Raw genomic sequence first — 24,186 nt, forward strand, 5'->3', positions numbered from 1 at the left:
TTAAGAGTTTAGAAATGTCTGGTACTCAGTTCTCATTGTAACATTACCTTTGAATTCATATTTTAATAAGTGACTACTCTGTTTAAGAATAAAGCAGAATTGATACCCGTGTTTGTAAATTTGGTTTGGATGCTCACTCTCCTGTTAAACCATACAGCAAATCAAGGGCAACATTTAGGAATTCCACTGTGACTGCTTCTTTGTTCCAAGAATTTATTTTGTTTTCTAGAGTCCACAGATGAGTGAGATCATGTGATACTTATCTTTTTCTGATTGGCTTAATTCACATACATAATGCTCTCCAAGTCCCTCCATGCTGTCTCAAAGGGTAAGAGATCCTTCTTTTTTATAGCTGCACTAGTGGCCCGGTGCATGAAATTCGTACAGGGGGGGAGGTGTCCCATAGCCCAGCCTGCACCCTCTCCAATATGGGACCTCTCGGGGGATGTCTGACTGCCAGTTTAGGCCTGACAGGGATCGAGCCTAAACAGGCAGTCGTATATCCCTCTAGCAATCTGGGACCACTGGCTCCTAACCACTCACCTGCCTGCCTGCCCGATCGCCCCTAACAACTCTGCCTGCGGGCCTGCTCACCGCCAACTTTCCCCCTTGCCCCCGCCGGCCTTCTCGCCCCCACTGCCTTCCCCTGCTGGCCTCATGGCCCCCAACTGCCCTCCCTGGCCCACCTCATGGCTCCCAACTGCCCTCCCCTGCCGGCCTCATGGCCACCAACTGCCCTCCCCTGCCGGCCCCATGCCCCCAACTTCCCTCCCCTGCTGGCCTCATAGCCCCCAACACCCTCCCCTGCCAGCCTCATGGCCCCCAACTGCCCTCTCTGGTCGGTCTCCTGGTCTAATTAGCATATTACCCTTTGATTAGTATAGATAGTATTCCATGGTGTAAATATACCAGCGCTTTTTTATCCACTCATCTACTGATGGGCACCTGGGCTGTTTCCAGATCTTAGCTATTGTAAATTGTGCTGCTATGAACATAGGGGTGCATGCATTCTTTCTGATTGGTGTTTCGGGTATCTTAGACTATATTCCTAGAAGTGGGATCACTGGGTCCAATAGGAGTTCCATATTTAATTTTTTTTAACTTTTTATTGATTAAGGTATTACAAATGTGTCTTTATCCCCCCATTGTCCCCTTATCCGCCCAGTCTTGCCCTCACCCTCACCCCCTGTTGTCTGTGTCTATCGCTTATGCTTTGAGGAAACTCCATACTGTTTTCCATAATAGCTGCACCAGTCTGCATTCCCACCATCAGTGACTGCTTCTTTGGAGAAAGTACACCTTGAAGTCAGCTAAAGTTAAGATGCTATAAACTAATTCTAGAATGCAAAGGGAGAAAAAGGAGGAAGTACTTAATTACGTATATGGAAAAAACACTCTCTTTGAGCAAACTTTAGTCAGATTTCTCTAAGCCCTGTTCCGGACCAGGCCTCAGTCTTGCTCCCTCCCCCATCCTTGCCAGATCTTCATAGACCAGTGTCAGCAAGAATCCTGCCATGTCAGTTTAGAGAAAATATCTTCCACCCTTGATATCTGATCACTCTCAATATGTTACCAAATTCCTCAGTCCCCACCCTTGATATCTGATCACTCTGGACTGCTCTTAGTAATTTTCCATCCACTCATTCCCCCCCCCCACACCCCCCAACTCCAACTCTACCCCTTGGCTGTAAATCTCCAGCTGTCTTCATTGTATTAGGAATTGAGCACAGTTTATGCTGAGGTCTCTTTTTCCTATTGCAGTAGTTTCTGAATAAAATCTATCTTTGTTGCTTTAACTAGTATCTGGCTCTGGTTCTCTGATAATATGCACAACCTGATACATATATATACACAGAGTTCTGATGTTTAAAATAATATATAGTCTTAATGCCCTTATGATGGTGATAGCAATAGAAATTAGTTCAAGTTCTAAGAGGGTAATTGGGTACTCTATATTTGAAATATTTAAAACACTGCTTTATTATCTAGTAATTCTCTTTTTAGGAATCAATCCTACTAAATATGGAATATACCTTATGTATAAAGATATCCATAGTAGCATTATTTATAATAAAGAAAAATGGAAAGAAATCTGAATATCCAACACTAATTTGTTATGTAAATTATAATGTATGCCTTTGAGGAAGCATGGTGCAACCCTCAAAATGTTTATTAAGTGTCATAGTAATCAAAAACATACTTATGAAATGATGGTAAGTAGAAAAAATCAGGATTATATAAAATTGTGACCTCGTTCAGCAAATAAATCTTTGCATGTGTGATATAATTTGCATCAAAGTCCATTGTGAATCTAGAGCAATAATTTTTATGGTGTCAAGATCTATTTTTCTAACAATGAGCTTATGTTCCATGTTAAATGTACTCTCAGTGTACCTATGAACTGTGCCTACTTATAACTGGGGTAATTAAAGGGAAGCAATGATAATAATAGTTAATCTGTACAATACTTACTGTGTGTCAGGGCACTTTCTAAGGTTCCTTACAAATAATTTCTTATCTACCCAATAAGGAGGTACTTTTATTATCCCAATTTTACAGATAGGGAAGCCAAGGCCCAGAAAAGTAAAAAGCCCAAAGTCCCACTGCCAGTACACAGGACTTGATTCGAACCCAGACAACTTAAAGAACTTGTGCTCTTACCAACGGGAGACAGGATTTGCAATCAGACAGACCCTACGTTAGCCTCTTACTAGTGTCATGCTCTTGGTCCAATTACTTAACCTCCCTTTGTCTCAGTATTGCCATCTGTGGAAATAATAATGTGTATCTCACACAGTTACTGTGAGAGAGAGTGAGACCAAGAATATGAAAATAAAAAAGCCCCAGCTCGATGCTTGTCATCACTGCTGCCAACTGACCTGAACTGACAAGGCCTCCAGAGTTGGGCTCCTTTCATAGAAGGGGGAGCCTCATGCAGTGGAGCTGGTCTATCAAAGGCTACTTTCCTCTCCCCCACAACCTCAATATTTGATGGTATGCTAGTATGAAAGCAAGTCTTGGACAAGTGCTGCTAAATATATAAACATTCATTAGCAAACAGAACACAGTCCTCTCTGTCCTGGGACACTCCAATCACACAATTCTACAAGAGGCTCACTTGAGATCCATTCCGAAGCCAGGACTGGCCAGGTCTGAAGTCAGGTCTGAGTCAAGGCGGGGGGGACAGGGGCCTCTGAGACGGGTCTCTGGAGTGCTGTGCTTGGCTTTTTCTTTACCTCATTTACTCAACGGCGGAAAGGCATGTTCCATCTTCCTACAAACCATCGTTGAGCACTACTCATTTCGCCAAAGGAAATCACTCTTGAACATTCCCTAATCTACCGAACAAACTCTGGTGTCTATTTCTATAACCTTCCCGCCTTTGGAGTGTGGGTTTCTGAATGTTCCGAGGATGTGAATTAGATAGAGTTAACTTGTGTACCCTGGCGTGTATAAAACTGGCTTATCTCAAGTTATTCTGGTATGAAGCATTACCACACAGACACCATGGCAGTCATGTGTTTGCATTTGGTTGGTAAATAGCAGTCTTTCTCCCTTTCTGGATTCTTTGTCTTTGTCCATTCCCACCCAGGCATCCTCATTCTCAATGTAATGGGTGACTAGAACCTTTTGGAGCCTAAGTATTTATACTAGGAAACTACAATCAGAGAGGGATATACAGGGGTATAAAGAATTACACATCATTTCTCCCCAAGAAATAAGAGAGCTCATCATGTATTTAAAAGGACAAATCTAGGTCAAGTTATGATGTTACCTAGATACTCCAAAAAAAGTTGTTTTTTAAAAAATATGTTTTTATAGAGAGGGAGGGGAAAGGAGAGGGAGAAACATCCATCAGCCGCCTCCTGCATGCCCCCTACTGGGGATTGAACCTGAAACCTTGGCATGTGCCCCCACCAGGAATTGAACTGGAGACCTCTTTCTTGGTGCAAGGGATGATGTTCAACCTACTAAGCCACACTGGCCAGGGCCCCCCACAAAAGTTTTTAAAAAGCATTTCTACAAGTAAGAGATATGTTTTTATTTAACCAGCAGAACCTCTGTAAAAACTGAAACTGTTATTTCTGGAGATTCCAGAGTTTCCTTTGGAAATATCCCCCAACTCAGACAAAAGTCTGACTCAGCCTCATAAAAATCTGTGTTGTAATAGGTGCACTGAGAACCACTGAAAACAGGGTTAAAAGCAGCAAGCCATATATGGAGAAACCCATATCTTCAAACTTGTCACTCGTGTTCTGCTTTGCCACTTCTCAAAGCGGGAGTGGGCTGTGCTTTGCAAAACCGAGACGCGCACAGGCAGAACCTGCGGTGGCTCCGCGCCAGATGCCCGAGCATGCGAGTCACCCTTGCTCTGACAGCCTGGACGGTTTCTGTGGTCTCCAGTTACTCGTATTCAGCAAACAGTTTACCAGATATCGACAATGAAGCGTTTATCAAAGACTGTGTTCGCATTCATAACAAGTTCCGATCAGAGGTGAAGCCGGCAGCCAGTGACATGCTGTACATGGTAAGGCAAATATCAGTGTTTGTGGCATAAGTCAGTCAAAAACAACTACTGTGTGCTGGTTTTTGGAGGGGAATCCTTGGTAACCCTGGATGTTGTTGTTTGTGTTGTGTGTTTTTTTCATTGTCATTAATGTACTCAGTAAATTTACAGTCTGTGATCAAAACAAACCCGGTGTAGCTGTCTGTCAACAGCTAGGCAAATACATTTCAGTTCTCTTTGTGGTCACTTCCTTTCCTCAGGGCTTAGATAGATTGCACTTCTCTTTTTGTCTTTTGTTCCCTTTTCATTTTTGTGAAGGTTTTGTGTTTGTTTTGGGCTCTAAGTGTAACTGTTTGTGGCCAGCAGAGTACTGACTTTCTCAGGAAGACAGCAAATGGAGTATGGGGACACATCGGGTTTTGATTCACTGGTTTGGGTTTGAATCCCAGTTCTGTGGCTTTGAGCTGGTTTTTAACCTTTCTGAGCTCTTAAGATGTCAAGTATTGTGGTTTTTACATTTTCTAAAAGACGTCAAACAGCACACAATATTTTGCACCTACGGATACCTCTTGCTTTTAGAAAGTTCTCTTTATGCCACTTTGCTTTACAAAAAGACCTACATCCCTACCTGTTTTCTCCAACTGAAAGACACCTGAAGAGGGTCTTCCCTTCTATGAAAAACAAGTGAAAAGCAGAAGGAGTGTTCAGTGTTGGTTTCCCAGCTGTACAGAGGCCGCTGCACCCTGAGCAAGCCCCTCCCAGGAGCTACATAAGCACCACAGCGTCAAGGTTTGACCTGTGTCTGTGGGCATTTGTGCTTTATTTCCACTTACTTTGTGCATCATTAGCAAGAAGTGTCCTAAGGTCATTGCTTTTTCTCTTTACACCGATTTTGGCTAACCGAAGTGTTCATAGGTCTGCTCTACTTTCGGATAGCCAGGGCAACCTTAATAGATCTTCAGTGAGATGTTGGTCTGTGTCAATCACCCAGATGCTAAATTCCACAAAATTAGATGCTCGTGTTTCCTAGTAGCCCTAGTTATTACTTGAAGACCATGCTTCTATAGAGGACCATGTGCAGTGGTTCCTTCTCTATTCTTGTCCTCACACCTCATTCCCCATTTAAATTCCCACTTTGCTCACTCCAGTTACATTGTTGCATAAATAGGTTCCATTCTTGACCCTCTTGTTGTTTAATATTTGTTTTTGCAGACCTGGGACCCAGTACTAGCCCAAACGGCAAAAGCGTGGGCAAGAAAATGTCAGTTTTCACATAACGTACAGCTGAAGACACCCCACCTGCTGCACCCGAATTTCACTTCACTGGGAGAAAACATCTGGAGTGGGACTCAGTCCATCTTTTCTGTGTCTTCAGCCATCACAAGCTGGTACAATGAAGTTGAATACTATGACTTCAAGACTCGGAGGTGCAGCAAGGTCTGTGGCCATTACACTCAGGTAAGGATCTGTGCTGTATTCTCTTGAGACCATCTTTTCATGGGTGAGGACAAAACTGGAACCAAGTGTTAAGAAAATATACAGGAAGCTAGTACAGCTTTCAATATGACAGAGTCGGGGTTACAGGTTTCCTCTTAAAAATAAATAAATGGAGCCCTAACTGGTTTGGCTCAGCGGATAGAGTGTCGGCCTGCGGACTGAAGGGTCCCAGGTTCTATTCCGGTCAAGGGCATGTACTTTGGTTGCGGGCACATCCCCAGTGGGGAGTGTGCAGGAGGCAGCTGATCGATGTTTCTCTCTCATCGATGTTTTTAACTCTCTATCCCTCTCCCTTCCTCTCTGTAAAAAAATCAATAAAATATAAATAAATAAATAAATTAAATAAATAAATAAATAAATAAATAAATAAATGGAACAGAGTCCAATAGCAGAGTTGGTGGTTGAGCAGTTTAGTGGACATGGTGACATGTGCAGGCCCGCAATCACAGGGCCTTAAGAGTGGATGGTCAAGTATGAGTACTCTATAAAAGGTGAGGCCATTGGTTTGGAACTACAAAATTGGGAGAAATGAGCCTCTCAGACAGAAGCATCAATAAGAATTATGCTTTCATATCCTCCAATTCTTTCAAACATGGGTCGAGAGCTTATCAAGTGTCACAAAAGGAGAAAAAAACAAGTTACACCCCCTAGAGAGACACCAACATGTAAACCAAAAGCCACAGTATAAACAATGCTGTGGCTTTTCTGCCCCCAAATCGATAGTATTAGTCCCAAAGCGACATTCAGAGCCTCCCATTGAGATCTTTTTGTTTTGTTTTGTTTTTCACTCAAGCTGGTTTTAGCTCCCTAACCCTAACTCAAGTTGGCAACTTTATGGGAAGAAGTTCCTAGGTAGCATCTTCCAAAGTCTTCTCCATAGGCTACTTTCTGGACTGGACACGGGTGTGTGTGTGTGTGTGTGTGTGTGTGTGTGTATGTGTGTGTGTTTCTTTTTTATTTTATTTTTCCATCACCATTTATTCCCTCTATGCTCTCTTCTACACCCCTCCCCCTGCCACAATAACCACACTGTTGTCCATGTTCATGAGTTCTCTTTCTCTTTTCTTTAATGCTCAATCCCTCCACCCTCACCACACCACACCTCACCGCACCGCACCGCACCCTACCCCACCCACTCCACCCCACTCCACTCAAGCTGTCTGCCTGCTGGACATGTTTTGTTTACTTATATTTATTTCCTGTCAGTCCTTGTTAAGCCAAGAACTAAAGGGACTTAATCTATGTTGGACAGGTTTGAATGAGCAAGAATGTGTTGAAATGAGGTGTGATGGCAAAAACATTCCTAACAAGAGTTTTTCTTTTTTTTAATGTATTTTATTGATTTTTTACAGAGAGGAAGGGAGAAGGATAGAGAGTTAGAAACATTGATCAGCTGCCTCCTGCACACCCCCTACTGGGGATATACCCGCAACCAAGGTACATGCCCATGACCAGAATCGAACCTGGGACCCCTCAGTCCACAAACCGACGCTCTATCCACTGAGCCAAACTGGTTAGGGCCCTAACAAGAGTTTTTAAAGAGCAAATGTTATTAGAAAAACTCTTAATACAGTTCAGCTGTGTAAAGCCTTTGACTTCACTGGTATTGTTATAGGTAAAACAAGTTAAGCACAGTTACAAAGAGGTTATGATTGTGTGGTGAGAAGGAAAGGACAGATTTCAGTGAGATTTTCATACTGTAAGCAAGTAGGGGCTATGAAGTCATCAGTAGTATTAAGTCCATTTCTTGGAAAATAAGTAAGGTTCCCCTAAATTTATTCCATAAACCATCAATTTTGGTTTGTGTTTCTTTTCTTTTCTTTCTTTCTTTCTTTCTTTCTTTCTTTCTTTCTTTCTTTCTTTCTTTCTTTCTTTCTTTCTTTCTTTTTAATTAAATCTTTATTGTTCAGATTATTACAGTTGTTCCTCTTTTTTCCCCTCATAGCTCCCCTCCACCCAGTTCCCACCCCACCTTCTGCCCTTACCCCTGCCATTGTCCTCATCCATAGGTGTATGATTTTTGTCCAGTCTCTTCCCGCACCCCCCACACCACTTCCCCCCTTAGAATTGTCAGTCCACTCCCTTTCTATGTCCCTGATTCTATTATATTCACCAGTTTATTCTGTTCATCAAATTATTTATCTTCTTAAAGGATACCTTTCAGCATTTCATATAATACTGGTTTGGTGGTGATGAACTCCTTTAGCTTTTTCTTATCTGTGAAGCTCTTTATCTGACCTTCAATTCTGAATGATAGCTTTGCTGGATAAAGTAGTCTTGGTTGTAGGTTCTTGGTATTCATCACTTTGAATATTTCTTGCCACTCCCTTCTGGCCTGCAAAGTTTCTGTTGAGAAATCAGCTGACAGTCGTATGGGTACTCCCTTGTAGGTAACTGATTTTCTTTCTCTTGCTGCTTTTAGGATTCTCTCTTTGTCTTTTGCTCTTGGCATTTTAATTATGATGTGTCTTGGTGTGGTCCTCTTTGGATTCCTTTTGTTTGGGGTTCTATGCGCTTCCTGGACTTGGAAGTCTATTCCTTTCACCAGGTAGGGGAAGTTTTCTGTCATTATTTCTTCAAATAGGTTTTCAATATCTTGCTCTCTCTCATCTTCTGGCACCCCTATAATTCGGATGTTGGTACGCTTGAAGCTGTCCCAGAGGCTCCTTACACTATCTTCATATTTTTGGATTCTTTTTTCATTTTGCTTTTCCGGTTGGGTGTTTTTTGCTTCTTCGCATTTCAAATCGTTGGCTTGATTCTTGGGCTCCTCTGGTCTGCTATTGGGTGTCTGTATAATATTCTTTATTTCAGTCCGTGTATGCTTAATTTCTAGTTGGTTCTTTATCATAGCATCGAGGGTCTCATTAGTTTTCGTGACTCTCTCCTCAAGTTTATTGACAGCTTCTAGCACATTTTTGCAAGCCCTCAAAATTGCGATTTTTAGCTCTATATCCTCCATTTCTGTCATGTTTTTTTGTCTCCGCATTTTTTATGCTTTCTTGGTGCACCCCCTAGTGGTCTTTGTGCGCAGTCTTGTTCTAGTTGAGCCTTGATTGTTGTAGTTAATACTAGAGGGATTTGACCACCAGGCCGACTGGCTGTGTGAATCAGCTGTGTCTGCCGCGGAAAACTTCTGTCCTCTGGGGAGGTGCTAATCTAGCCAGTCTGCCCCCTGAGTGTGTCCCTTATGGATCTGAGGAGTTGTAATCTGGATGGTCCCACTCTGACCACTGGGTACACTGGCTCTTGGATCTCTAAGGAGGAGCTAATCTAGTCTCTGCCTGAGGCTACCCAGCAGAGCTACGGAGAGATCTGCAGATTCCTTTTCTTTGTTTGGAGTTTGGAGGTGCCCAGATGAGGCCCAGCTGTGAAGCAATGCAAGCTGCTGTGGGGCCTTGGGACTTCTTTTTGGAAGTTCTTGGTCTCTCTGACCCAGTTGCAGTTAGTTAGGTAATTTTCAGATTGCAAAGGGCCAGGCCATGCATATGCAAAAGCCTCTGCACACAGCTTGGGCGGGGCGGGGTCTCAGGGAATCAACAGGGCAGAGCAAACAGCTATAGCTGACCCTCAGCCCTGCCCTAAGAGGCCCCGGGTCTCAGTGTTCCGCGGTAATCACTGCAAGCACCTCTGAGAGAAAGCCGCCCTCAAGTTCTGCCCGATTGCAGACAGTCCAGTTTCTCCCCGTATGAGTCTGGGTCCCCAGAGACTCGCTCGGAACTGGCGTTCAGAGCAGTCGGGTGCTTGTGTCTCCCTCCCGATTGAAAAAGACAGCTGCGTCCTCAGCTGCCAGCCCTTTTCGCGTGCACCTCTGTACCTCTGCACTTTACTTCCGCACCTCCTCTGAGTCTCAGTGAGCTTTTCTCTTTCCTTCTAGTTGTAGAATTTCCACTCGGCCAGCCTTCCTGTGGTTCTGGATGATGTCCATTTTGTCTTTTAGGTTTTTTTTTTTGAAGTCAATTTTGGTTTATGTTTACAAATAAAATTAACCAGGAAATAAATTTTGTTGGGTTCCCACAAGTCCTACAGGACAAGAAAGCTAAATCCAGATTGCCTACAAGTGGTACTTGGTAACATTATGCATTATGGTGTTTGTATTTGTTTGTTTGTTTATTTATTTATTTATCTAGTTAATCCTCACCTGAGGATATTTTTGCCATTGGTTTTTAGAGAAAGTAGAAGGGAGGGAGGGAGAGACTTTGATGTGAGAGATACATCAATTGGTTTCCTCCCACATGCTCCCTGACCAGGGACAGGAGGGATCAAGCCTACAACCCAGGTAAAGCCTTAGATAGGGAATCTAACCACTGAACAACACCATTCAGAGTGCATGATGGTGTTTAAATCTCCAGAAATAATTGTCAGTTTGAGGATGCCAACTCTCCTTCAAGCAACGTTTAAGCTTCTACCCTATACCAGGCACTTTGTAAGGCACTGGTCATATGTTAAGTCCAAGTTTCTAAGAAACAGAACCTGAGACATCAGCTTATGTGCTAACACTTTACTGGGCAGAAGTAGGAATGAGGAGAACTGGGGAGTGAGCTAGGGAATGAAGGACTCAGCAGGGAATGGCCCTGACCCTCAGGAGTTGGCCTTCTTTGAAGAGAGGCATACGTGTAAATGGACATATAACAAACAGTGCGCAGCTAATGCAATTTGGAAAAACTGACAGAGTGCCATTGAGCAAAGAGGACAGAGCAGCTTATCTGGCCAAAGGGAGGTGTGGAGACACAGGAGTTGTTCACACAGCAGGAAACATAAGTTCATTCTTGAAAACTAAGCTTACTTATAAATTTCCCCTTTACATCCAGGGGGAGAAAGAATGGCTAATATTTTGGACACACTAAAACCCACTCCATTGCATACAGGTGTCAGAGCCCAAGCTGAGTGATCCTAACCTGTTCTCTGTAAGAGACATCCTACCCCCTCTTCAGAAGAGGGACCCTCATTCTGGGGAGCATGTCCAGGAACCCCCTGGGTCTGGGAAGATGCATCCCCAGCAATTACTCTTTTTAAAAATATATTTTTTATTGATTTCAGAGAGGAAGGGAGAGGGAGAGAGAGAGATAGAAACATCAATGATGAGAGAGAATCATTGATCGGCTGCCTCTTGCACACCCCGCACTGGGGATCAAACCCGCAACCTGGGCATGTGCCCTGATCAGGAATTGAACCGTGACCTCCTGGTTCATAGGTCAACACTCAACCACTGAGCCATGTCAGCCGGGCAGCAATTACTTTTTAAGTGAGTGTGGTGCTTAGTTCTCTATGTCTAAGATCTCATTCATTCAATTCTCACTACAAACCTATAAGAGAAACACTAATCTCCATATATGAGTACACAGCCTCAGAAAAATTAAGAAATTGTTTTCCCAATGTTATTTAGTCAGAAGAAAAGCTGGGATTCAGATACCAGGCATGTTGTAAAGATTAAATAATACAATGTCTGTAAATTATCTAGTAAGGTACTAGTATTTAGTATGCACTGAACAAATAGTGCATTTCTTCCATGAGACGGTTCTCCACCAATTATATTGGAAGAAGGCTTGGCTTGCACAAAACCTCGCTGGGAGAGCCAAGACTACTCAGTTGCCATTTTAAATCCATGCTTGGAACGACCTCAAGTGGGTATTATAACCTCCCACTTATTGTCATCTTCTATTAATAAAAAGCAAGCTATTTTCAGATTTGGGCTTGTGGAGGGTGGTTTATAAAGTAGATTCAGACCCATTATTACCTCACAAAGGTATGATACTTCTTAAAATGCTAACACGTTAGCTGTCTTCATGAAATGTGATTTGTCTTGTGGAAGAATTTTGGTATAATAATATGGCAGAGTATTTACATTATATATTTTGTTGCCGACAGTTCAGCTTTGTAAAGTCTGAAATAGCTTTACTTCCATATCTGGGCGGGGCAGCAGCTTAGGTTCGACAGTGCGGAGGATGCCCTCTATTGGTCTCATTGTTGTTTTTACGTCCTTCCCCTACCCACCCAACCCTCTAGAAATTTTTGTTATTTTTTACTCTCACAGAAACAAAGAACTGTGACATGTTTCCCAGTTTTTCTAGCTGGCTTTTTTTTATGTTACAAGGTACCATACCTCTGGTAAAGAGCTAGATGGACTCATACTGAGAATTGAAAGGGGAGGATTGTGGGAAGGGGTTGTTAGCCAGAAGGGAGAGACATGTCTGCCCCCACTTAGTTCCCCAAAATGCCGGGTTTTTGTGAGAAAGGTAAGTCCTTCCTGGTTCTGCTAAAAGGGGAAGCACACTGAAGGCATTTTGCTTAGGGCATGGACTATCCTCACAGTACTGCCAGGTCAAGCAAATTAGGTTCCAATGCTCATCTATAGAAATCAGGGCAGTACCTATTTATTGACTTGTTATGAGGTTAAACATGATGTTGCATGTAAAGTGCTTAACATTACCCTGGCACTGGGTAAATTCTCAATGAGTAGCTCTTATTTTTTTTATATTTATGTTTTTTTGTCTACCATATTAAAAGACAAAAAAAAAAGCATGCAATAGGAATCTGACAATAAACATTTTCAAAAATTTTAAAGCAGAAAAAATTAGTTATAAGAGAATTAAAAATGAACATTTGCTGAGTGATTGCTATGTACCAGAAGCTGTTCTAAGCATTTTCTTATTAGCCCATTTAAAATGTCAAAATAAGCCTGTGGAGTTGGTGCTATTCTCATTTAATTGACGAGGAAGCTAAGCACACAGAGTGTATGAGCTGGAAGATGAACTCTGACTTTGTCGCTCCAGAAATTAAACCCAGAATCTGAATGCCCAGGAAACTTTTATTTAAAGACCAACTTGAATGGACACACTAACTGTGGTACGTCCATGAACAAATATTACTCAGCAATGAAAGGGAGTGGCTACTAATGGACTCAACAACATGAATGAATCTGGAAATTTAGCTTACGCTAAATGAAAGAAGCCTGATTCAATAGCTACATTTAAAATGATCCAATTTGTGTAACATTCTGGAAAAAGCAAAACCACATAGGCAAAAAACCAAATTAGTGATTGCTAGGGATGGAGGGTGGGATAGTGCCTCACTATAAAGGGCACAGGGAAACTTTTTGGGGTGATGGAAATGTTCTAGATCTTCTATCCTATCTAATAATAGACAAACATGGTAATTAACCGTCCCTCCGACATGCCTCCCATTGGCTAATCAGGGCGATATGCAAATTAACTGCCAACCAAGATGGCGGCCGGCAGCCAGGCAGCTGAAGCGAACAGGAGGCTTGGTTGCTCCAGTGATGGAGGACGCCAAGGTTCCCCACCTGCTGCTGCTGGGCTCTGAGCTTGCACTCTAAGAAACAATGTTGCAATTATAGAAGCTACATAAACCCCAGAAACCTGCTTTCAGCCAGCCGGGCCTCAGAGCTGGAGCTGAAACAGTGTTTCAATTATAGAAGCCAAATAAACCCAGATGCCTGCTTTTAGCAGCCGAGATCTCAGAGCTGGAGCCGAGCCTCAGAGCTAAAGCTGGCTCTCAGCTCCAGTGACAGCCATAGAAGGTAAATAAATCCCAGAATAAAAATTTAAAAAAGAGAGGTTGGGAGTTTCAGTCCCCCGCCAGCCTGAAAACGGCCCTCAGCCTCTCACCCAGACTGGCCAGGCACCTCAGTGGGGACCCCCACCCTGAAGGGGGTGCGACCAGCTGCAAACAGCCATCATCCCCTCATCCAGGCTGGCCAGGCACCCCAGCGGGACCCCCACCCTGATCCGGGACACCCTTCAGGGCAAACCAGCCAGTCCCCACCCATGCACCAGGCCTCTATCCTATATAGTAACAGGGTAATATGCAAACTGACCCTAACAGCAGAAGGACTGGGAATGACTGGTCACTATGACACACACTGACCACCAGGGGGCAGATGCTCAATGCAGGAGCTGCCCTCTGGTGGTCAGAGCGCTCTCACATGGGAGGAGCTCTGCTCAGCCACAAGCCAGGCTGATGGCTGCCAGTACAGTGGGGGTGGTGGGAGCCTCTCCTGCCTCCTCAGCAGTGCTAAGGATGTCTGACTGCAGTTTAGGCCTGCTCCCCGCTGGCAAGTGGACATCCCCTGAGGGCTGCTGGGCTGCCAAAGGGATGTCTGATTGCCATCTTAGGCCCAATCCCCCGGGGAGCAGGCCTAAGCCAGCAAGTGGTCATCCCCTGAGGAGTCCCAGACTGCGAGAGGGCACAGGCCGGGCTGAGGGACCCCCCCAACCCCCCCGTGCACAAATTTTTGTGCACCGGGCCTCTAGTATGAATATATGCTTTTGAAAAAATTCTTGGAACTATACACATAAAAAGGATGGCTTTTACTACATGCTCATTACAACCTGACTTTTTTAAAAAGAGACCATCTAAAACACAAAATAAATACTGACATTTGCATACTCTTAGAAAAAATATACCAGAAATATAAAAGAAAGTAGAATAAAGAAGAATAGCTTAAAGCAGTGGTTCTCAACCTTCCTAATGCCGCGACCCTTTAATACAGTTCCTCATGTTGTGGTGATGCCCAATTTCATTGTTACAAATTGAACATAATTAAAGCATAGTGGTTAATCACAACAACAATATGTAATTATATATGTGTTTTCCGATGGTCTTAGGCAACCCCTGTGAAAGGGTGGTTCAATCCCCCAAAGGGGACGCAACCCACAGGTTGAGAACCGCTGGCTTAAAGTATTAAAGATAGTGGGGGGGGAAAAGACCCAAAGATTAGGAATATGTGACATACAAAAACCCTGGAAGAAATTTCTCAAAGACCAAAGGGTAAAAAATACAAGAATCAATGAAACCAAGAGGTGGTTCTTTGAAAAAAATAAACAAGATCGATAAACCTTTAACCAGATTCATCAAGAAAAAACAAAAAGAGAGAGATTGAGAACCCAAATAAATAAAATCAGAAATGAATGAGAAGTAACAACCGATACCAAAGACATACAAGGGACTGTAAGAAAATATTATGACAACTAACTATATGCCAACAAACTGGACAACCTAGGCAGAATGGATAAATTCCTAGAAACATACATTCTTCCAAACTTAATCAGGAAGAATCCAAAAGTCTGAATAGACAGACAGCTTACAACCAGTAAAATTGAAGCAATAATCGAAAACTCCCTACAAATAAAAGTCCTGGACCAGATGGCTTCACAGGTTAATTTCACCAAACATTCAAAGAAGAGTTAACAACCATCCTTTTCAGACTATTCCAAAAAATTCAAGAAAAGGAGAACCTCCCATGCTCATTTTACAAGGTCAGCATTATCCTAATTTCAAAACCAGATGAAGACACAACAAAGAAAGAAAATTATAGGCCAATATCCCTGATGAACATAGATGCTAAAATCCTCAAGAAAATGTTAGCAAGACTGTCAAATTACAGTGGGAAGGCTGGGGAGTGTTGGTGGTGGTGGGGGAGGGGCGGGTAAGAGATCAACTGAAGGACTTGTATGCCTGCATATAATCCGTAATACTTTAAACAATAAAATAAAATTTAAAAAAGAAAATGTTAGCAAACCAGATCCAGCAACATATTAAAAAGATCATAAATCAGAGTCAAGTGGGATTTATTCTGGGGATGTAAGGTTGGTACACTATTCACAAATCAATAAACATGATATCACATAAAGAAATTGAAGTATAGAACCCACAGGATCATATCAATAGATGCAGAAAAAGCATTTGATAAAATCCAGCACCCCTTTTTCTTTACAAACTACAAGAGAACATTTATTTGGAAAATCACAGAGGGAGAAGAAGTTATTTGTAGAAGAAATGGGCTTAAGAAACAAGTTATAGAGGTAAAAGGAAGCCCTATGAGCCTCCTACCCCACCACTGAACCTTGGAGACACTCAGACTCCATTCTCAGCTCCCCTCTTCCCTCACCCTATACTCACTCCCCAGGGAGTGGTTTTTATTATTGATTTTTTCACCTAAACTTGATCTTTTTATGCAGCCTCAATGGCCTTGTCTTTCTCACCTTGGGTTCACAGGGATGCTGCCCTCTGCTGGAAGACTTCCCCAGGCTCTCTCAGACCCACTCCCTCCAGCTTCAGCTCCAGCTCCACCTCACTAAAGATGGGGGGAAGGGAGGAAGGGGGGCAGGGCCCCATGCTATATAACCCCTGAGCACCCTCTGCTTCCCCTGCACAGCATGAAACCCTATGTGATGACGGCTTTCCTTGGCATTTTGTGAAGGCTCCCACTGGCTCCAGCCCATTCACTTTTGCATCCCCCATATTCAGCACAGTTCTTGTCACAGAGTTGTGAAAATTTTTGAGTAAAAATAATTTAAAATGCAATATGGTATCACTGTAAAAAAAAGAAAAAGTACTTTTAATGGCTGGCTTGGCTCCAGATACCTTTTTTCTTTAGGTTCTGGGACACCAAACACTATGGTAAGATGAGCTATGGAATTTGTGGGACCCAGTACAAAACTGTGGAGTCCTTGTTCAAAAATAAGGGGGAAGTATCAGTAAAGGTACTAAAACGTGTGACAGCATTGAATTAAACCAAGAATGCAGCCCTCTGGTCACAGGGCCCCCCTCTCCCTGAAGCTGGCTCTGTTCTTGGTTCCCTGTGTTACTGACCTCTCCTTTCAACCTCCTGGCTGGCGGTTGTGCTTGATCCCAGCTCTCATTTGTAAAATTTTCTATTACCTTGGTCTGTGTGGTCTGATCCAGTCACATGTCTTCCAGATTTGCGTCTCTGCGCTGCAGATGGTTCTATCCAGCAGCTGACTCAGTGTGCACTCAGACATTTGATAGGCTTCTGAACACACCCATGACATGGACAGAACCCCACCCGTGCAACCACCCATCCTCCTCCTTGATGATTCTCTCCATCTCAGTAAATGCTGCTCGGGCCTAAAACATTAACTTGATTTGTATCTTTTTTTCTTAACCCCACACTCAGAGCAAAAGGAAATCCTATCAGCTTTCCATCTAACCGGAACCATGAGCCTGATCGGTTCTCAGGAACTCCACTCCACAATCCAAGTGTGAACTTCTCTTTTCTGTACCACCGAGATAGCCTCCCACATTCCCGCCCTCTTACTTCCCTCGCTCTTCTCAGTCCATTTACTTTAGAACAACCAAAGGGATCTTTCCAGCACATGAAAAAGGCCCATGACTCACATGCATACAAGACTCCCTGTGACCTGCTCTTCTGCCTCTGCCTTCGTTGCCTCTGCATCTCCTCCCCGCTCCTCCTCACCATTAGTTCCCAGCTGTTCTCCTCTCCCAGCCACTCTCCACTCAGGACCCTCGCCCTGCGAGCTCCTCCTGCACAGGGCCTCTTCCTCCTCGCACAGCTGGCCTGCATGGTCCTCCTCAGGGCTGCCTCCTCCTCCTCGGGTCTCAGCTGAAATGCCACCTCCCAGACATTGCCCTGAACACCCAAGTTAAAGCAGCCTCCTCCTCCCTCAGTCACTTCCTATCCTGTGACCCTTTATTTCTTCATTGCGCCAACTGTCGAAAATCTTTGTTATTCTTTATATATTTCACACACAGACACCCCCTCCCCGAATAATAATAATTTACAATTCTTGTTTCCACCTGAGTTCTGAGCACCTACAACCTCCCTGGTGGTATAAGTGTTCTACCTCACTAGAGTGACTATACCTCACCACGTTTATGAAGGCCTAATCACAATCAAATGTTCACTTTCTATCTCTCTCACTCTCTTTCAGGTTGTGTGGGCAGATAGTTACAAAGTTGGCTGTGCAGTACAATTTTGTCCTACAGTTACCGGCTTAAAGTTTCCTAATGCTGCACATTTTATATGCAACTACGGACCAGCGTAAGTGCTCAAATCAACCTCTTTCTAAAAAAAAAAAAAAATTAATTCTATTTTACAAAAGTATTTATTTTCATTTTAAAGAAATTGAAATAAGTGTATAGAAGAATAGTAATATTAGCCTTAATTCCTCTGCCTAGAAATCTACTGCATTCACATTCTGGTACATTTTGTGGGGTGTGTATACACCCTTTATAAATACTACATAAATACATATGTACATTTTTAACAGTAGCAAGACTAAAATGTTTTCAGGGACACAGATTAATTGGATATGGTAATAGCGCCACAAAATAAGAGGATTGGTGTTACTTTATATTTATTGGTTTATTTAAAACTTGGAAATTTTGCACAATTGTCAAAATAAAAATAACTGATTTGAATTTCTTAATGTACATAACTTATTTCATTTACTTTTGACAATTCTTCTTTAAAATGATTACAATGTCTCTTTTTAGAAAACGGGAAGACACATGACCTCTCCCCCAACTTCCTTAAAGTTTAAGTATGCCTGCGTATGCGTCATACACCTATTTAGAAAACTGAGATTGTGGAAATACAAGTTTTCTATTTTTTTACTTAAAGTTATACCATGAGTGTGTCCCAGGTCATTGTGCTTGTACTCTGCTCCTCATGCTCTGAGCACTGCTCTAAGTAACGATGTAATTCTCACAGACTGTGAGGCTGCTTGTTACTACCCCTTTGCAGATAAGAAAACTGAGGCACCGAAGGGTGAACCGCTGGCCGAAGTCCCTCAGTTAGGGAGTGTCAGAGCCAGGCTCTGCCCTGGCCGTCTGGCTCCGGAGTCCGTGCTGTTCCGGAGTCCCTGCTCCTCATGGCCACACCTGTCCTCCAGCTCTGAGGCACACCCTCACCTTCCATTGCTCAGGACAGTTTTGACCCCTCTCCTCCTGGCAGCTTCAGGTCTCTCTCATCTGTATTATCCCAAACACAGACACAACGCTCTCCTTCATTCCCCTGGGTCGCACTGAGCAAGGCTATGCTGGGTAACAGACCTTCACTCAGTGGACGGTGGAAGAGAGGATTATAATACAGTAGAGGACATGACAATGTTGACTATCAAACAGTATAGTACCCAGTGTACTTTAGCCACCACTGCCTTGGGGACCCTTGCTCATGTTAATCTTGTTCTTTTGCAAAGCCCCAGGGCCCTGATCCTTTATCTCTTAGGCTACCAAGGGAAACAGGAAAACGTCCTGCTTCTTTATTGGGCAGAGTACTTTAGGTTGCTTTGTCTTAATCTCTCCCCAGCTAGACAAATCCAGGCCTTTCCAGCAGCATGTTTCTCCCGAGATGAATTCTGCCACTTCCCTAGAATAGCAACTGCCTCGATTTTTAGCTTATTTTTGAAGCAGCTATTTCCCCCTCTTCTTTATCATGTGTAATGCACAATTAGACAAAAAATGTAGCATAAATGATTTTACTAAATGATTTTAATTAAGAACGTAACCACTCAATGAGTATTGTGTTAACAATGAAAGATATTCCGATGATTAATGTCCATTTTGGACATCTTTTATAATTGTTATCAGAATCTCTACTACATTCCTTTGATTAATTTCCATGGTGTGGAGTAAGCATGAGGGTAAATTTTAATTTCCAAAACAACCTAAATTAATGTGGAGCCCAACGAAATTAGAACATCTATTTTTGGGTGGGAAATAAGATGTTAATATGTTTCTAAGGGGGTGGGGGGGGGGTTAACTTCAGAGATAGAAGTATAGTATTAGGGGAAGGGAGTCCCTGAACTTGGATTAGAAAAAATAACATCTTATTTTCACTAACCTCTACTGAAAGTAACATTTCATTACGAATGAAGGGAACACTCCAGTTTCACCAGCAACACCTGTGCATTCTATTGGCACTATTATATCTTTGTAAATATCACAGATATTTTCATATCACATTCTGGTTGCTGTAGATCATCTCAAAATAGTTTTTATTCATCACTGCTTTGAAATTAATATAACTATTAAACTCCCTGCTTGATCTTATCTAATATTTAATAGAGAAGTACATTTTACTATACCACAAATGTTTACCATTTTGACAACTTTCAATTTAATTGGTTTCCTTTATACTAGTCCTATAACATTTATTTTATGCATTTTTAAAAAAAACAACTATTTTCAGAGTCCACAGACCTCACCAGGCAACCAAAGGGTCCCAGGCATAAAACGTTAAGAACTTCTTTCTAAAAGCAGAGTTCCAAAAAGGTCTAGTGTACCTGCAAGTTCACTGAAATAAACACACAGCCCCTCACTGCTACTCTGCAGATCTTCACGGGGATAGAAAATGTTTGGATAGTCTCTCACTTTCTAGTCTGTGACCTTGGTCAATTACTTGCACTCTGTGCCTCAGCCTCTAGCAATATAATGGGGATAAATAACTGTATCTTCCTCATCGGGCTGAGGTTAATTCATTAGGACTTAGAACAGTGCCTAGCTCACAAGGAAGACTCAGTAATTATTATCTACTAGAGGCCTGTTGTACAAAGAGATTCATTCAATAGGCCTTCCCTTCCCTTGGCTGCTGGCACCAGTTTGCCTCTGGCACCCGGGACCCAGGCCTTCGCTCTGGCCGGAGCTGGCCCTGGAGCCTTCAGGCTTCCCTCTGCCGCTTGGAGCCTAGGTATGCAAATTAACCACCATCTTTGTTCTTGCACTCTGTGCCTCAGCCTCTAGCAATATAATGGGGATAAATAACTGTATCTTCCTCATCGGGCTGAGGTTAATTCATTAGGACTTAGAGGAGTGCCTAGCTTACAAGGAAGACTCAGTAATTATTATCTACTATTTCTATCACATCTTTTATGTAAAAACAAACTGCACCTTAGACATTCCCCCATGTCTTGTTTTCTTTTGTTAGGTGCTTATCTAGCCAAATGGCTCCCATCCAGTAAACACCAAGGCGGCTTGTGGATGGGAGTCAATGTGGGTCACACCACTCTTTCTAAGATGGACAGTTGCTTGGATGACAGTGATCACATGGGCCAGGCAGTCAGAGGGAGACAGAGCGATCTGGGTTTTGTTCTGACTCTGACATATATTGTGATATGTGTGTGTGTGTGTGTGTGTGTGTACACACATACATATATATAGCCCTGGAGCCTTCAGGCTTCCCTCTGCCGCTTGGAGCCTAGGTATGCAAATTAACCACCATCTTTGTTGGGTTAATTTGCATACTCTCCTGATTGGCTGGTTAGCGTAGTGAAGGTACAGTCAATTTACATGTTTGTCTATTATTAGGTAAGATAATTCCTATCACATCTTTTATACTGCACTTTAGACATTCCCCATGTCTTGTTTTCTTTTGTTAGGTGCTTATCCAGCCAAATGGCTCCCATCCAATAAACACCAGGGCGGCTTGTGGATGGAGGAGTCAATGTAGGTCACACCACCCTTTCTAAGATGGACAGTTGCTTGGATGACAGTGATCACATGGGCCAGGCAGTCAGAGGGAGACAGAGCGATCTGGGTTTTGTTCTGACTCTAACATATATTGTGATATATGTGTGTGTGTGTGTGTGTGTATACACACATTCATATATATAGTGATTTTTTGCAAACTACTTAATCCTTAGAGCTTTAGTTTCCTTATCTATAATATAGAAAAATACCTTCCTCCCTGAGTTGTCTTAAGAATTAAATGATGTAGACCAAGACACAGGTTTACAGACACAGGCACACAGAAGAAACTCTATATGTGAACAGGCTTCCAGTTCTGCTTTCCTCTCTCCACTTCTCTTATCAACCCTCTGAATCTGGACTTCTATCCTATGGGTTTAGTCAAGGATTCATAGTAAATTGTAATTGTAATACAACAACAACAACAACAAACCTCTCCTAATAGACAGTTTTCTTCTTCTTTATAGAGGAAATTACCCCACTTTGCCATATAAAAAAGGATCCACTTGCAGTGCTTGCCCCCAAAATGACAATTGTTTGGACAACCTGTGCGGTGAGTAAAAGAAACAATCTACCCATAATACAATGTTTAAACGATTGTAACTTTCTACAGTTAAGAATGCAAACCTTTGTTTTATCCTAATAGCTATTTTCAGGAATAGCTATTAGATTGCAATCAAACCAATGGCTTATTATTGTCTTAGCACTATATGTTTAATATAAATTTAAAGAAGCAATTAGTACCCTTTTTATTTAGCTCTAATCAGTACAACACAAAAATGACTATGGTGTTGAAAACTATAGACCCAAAATTTGCTAATTTCAGCAAGATCAAAAATTTGTATAATGAAACTATCCAAATGAACAGTATTCTGAATTTTGTGATATACTTGTCCAAGGCACTCAAGGCTGCATCTTCATCTATAGAATAAATGAAAGAAGCTGTAATGGGGCACTTCTTAAATGAGCAAAACAATATTTTAATGAGGATGGTGTAGAAAGCCAATGAAGATAACTTCAAGGATGTTTTACCAAACATCCTAGCAAAATTCTGCTTTGTAATTTTGAAATAATAATCCATAACTGGCCAAGAGTTTATTTATAAGTTCCTCTTCCAGACACATTTCTTTTTCCTATGATGTGAAGAAAGGAAAACTCAATTAAGCTGTTGAAGTTATGCAAATCCTTTTGTGTAGTACTTTAGTGTCCACATCTGTAACCCACTGAACTCCCAGAGCTCCAGGGCCGGGGTGAGGTTCTTAGAGGAGAGGCAGGGCAGAGTGGACCGAGTTTAACTGCATAAATTTTGTTTGACAAAAGCATTCCGCTGCTTACGTGTTTTCTAAGGCCCCTTCCAGGTCTAAAATTACAAAATTATTTTAAACTGCCCGTTCCTTTTCTCCTGATGTAAACAGTTAACTCTCATCTTCCCTCCAAGAACAGTAACACTTTATCGACCAGGTTTCTGAGCCAGTCCTTTTTCCCTAGTTCAAGCATTCTTTATTTTACTCATATCAGTTTTGTTAGGAGAACTTGGTAAGGTGTAGTCCAAATGCAACAAACCTCTTCTCAGAATATCAATATATTTACTGAATTTTCCCTTTCATGTTGCTACAACACTACAAAGCAAATTATTATGTTTTACAAGTTAGGTTTTATAGCATAGGAATTAAAACCATAGATTTTAGAACAATATGCCCAGGCTTCCAGCCAAGATGGAGGCATAGGTAAATGCTGTATTCACTTCCTCCCACAACCACATCAAAATTACAACTAAACTACAGAACCACCAATGTTGAAAACTGTGTGAAGTCTAGCAGCTTCACAGTAACTGAACACAGAAAAAGCCCAGGTGTGATGATCAGGGATGCTCACAGGTACCCAGAGGGCCAGATCCTTTTTGGTTCTACCACAGGAATCCAATAGCAGCTGGAGTAGGATTGGTGTCAAAAGGTGTCTTGACTATAAAAAAAGTATCAAGAAGGCGAAGGCAAATGCAAAGTTTTCTTCCTAGTGCTCCAGTGTCAAATTCTGAATAAAGCTCAGTGAAGGGAGAGGAGTAGATATGACTATGATTGCCAAATGCTCCTACATGTAATTTACCAACATAATGAAATGGATGAGAGAGGCCACTGTCTCTCTTTTACTGACTGATCATAAACAGCATCATTCTTCTAAGGGAGGAACTTATTTTCAGGAAAATATTTTAATAAATTGCTCACACTCAATATTACTAATATTTTTTATTTTAAAAATTTAATGTTTTAATATTTATTTTAATTGGATTCATTATCTGTTAGATATGATATGTAAAATGATTTTCCATTTACAGTAGTGGTACATAAAAAGTTTAGTTTATATAAAAGTTGCTTTAAAAATATCAAGTGAGTACAGTTAGTACAATAAAATCTTTAAAAAGTAACCTTTGAAAATCACTGCAATAAAGTCAAAGCAACAGTTAGTAGTTATAATTAGAAACTTGGTTTTTTAAAATAAAACAAAAGCCTCCCCAGTACCTACTCTTTTAATTTTTTTTCTTCTCTCTGATTTTACAGTTAGCACACAGCGAGACAAACTCACACGTATGTATATAAATCTTAATTGTTTCATTAAAGTCTGTGTTAATTATGTTACTGCATTATGAAAACAACATTTAAGAGGATATTTTGTGTTTGTTTCACAGGTTACTACTCTATTGTGTATCCAGACTGGCCGATATATATACGTAACAGATCCCTCTCTCTCTTTTTCATTGTTAGTCCACTAGTACTAATCCTGGCTGCTATTATTACCATCTTGGTCAAGTACAAACATTTAGTTCTTTTGGACTAATACAATCCAGAAAAATACAGTTTACAGACTTGCCCGGCCAGTGTTGCTCGGTGGTTGAGCATCGACCTATGAACCAGGAGGTCACTGTTCTGATTCCTGGT

At 41.9% G+C, this 24,186-nt stretch overlaps 1 protein-coding gene across 1 annotated transcript; it reads left to right on the plus strand.

The window, feature by feature from the left end:
* Positions 1-4,250: 4,250 nt before the first annotated feature.
* Positions 4,251-24,186, plus strand: GLIPR1 (GLI pathogenesis-related 1). Its single transcript, XM_005884133.2, has 6 exons — positions 4,251-4,528; positions 5,720-5,965; positions 17,719-17,828; positions 21,721-21,806; positions 23,809-23,835; positions 23,937-24,186. Exons 1-6 carry the CDS (start codon positions 4,355-4,357, stop codon positions 24,083-24,085), a joined length of 792 nt encoding a protein of 263 aa, XP_005884195.1. The 5' UTR covers positions 4,251-4,354; the 3' UTR covers positions 24,086-24,186.

This window comes from Myotis brandtii, unplaced genomic scaffold, assembly GCF_000412655.1.
Source record: "Myotis brandtii unplaced genomic scaffold, ASM41265v1 scaffold82, whole genome shotgun sequence".
Lineage (NCBI taxonomy): Eukaryota > Metazoa > Chordata > Mammalia > Chiroptera > Vespertilionidae > Myotis > Myotis brandtii.

Bases quoted from the DNA above. Each gene is read 5' to 3' on its own strand.
- GLIPR1 (XM_005884133.2), top strand. From the start codon at position 4,355: ATGCGAGTCACCCTTGCTCTGACAGCCTGGACGGTTTCTGTGGTCTCC. The intron at 5,966-17,718 runs GTAAGGATCTGT...ACTCTCTTTCAG, and splicing joins TCTGTGGCCATTACACTCAG to GTTGTGTGGGCAGATAGTTA. The intron at 23,836-23,936 runs GTATGTATATAA...TTTGTTTCACAG, and splicing joins ACAGCGAGACAAACTCACAC to GTTACTACTCTATTGTGTAT.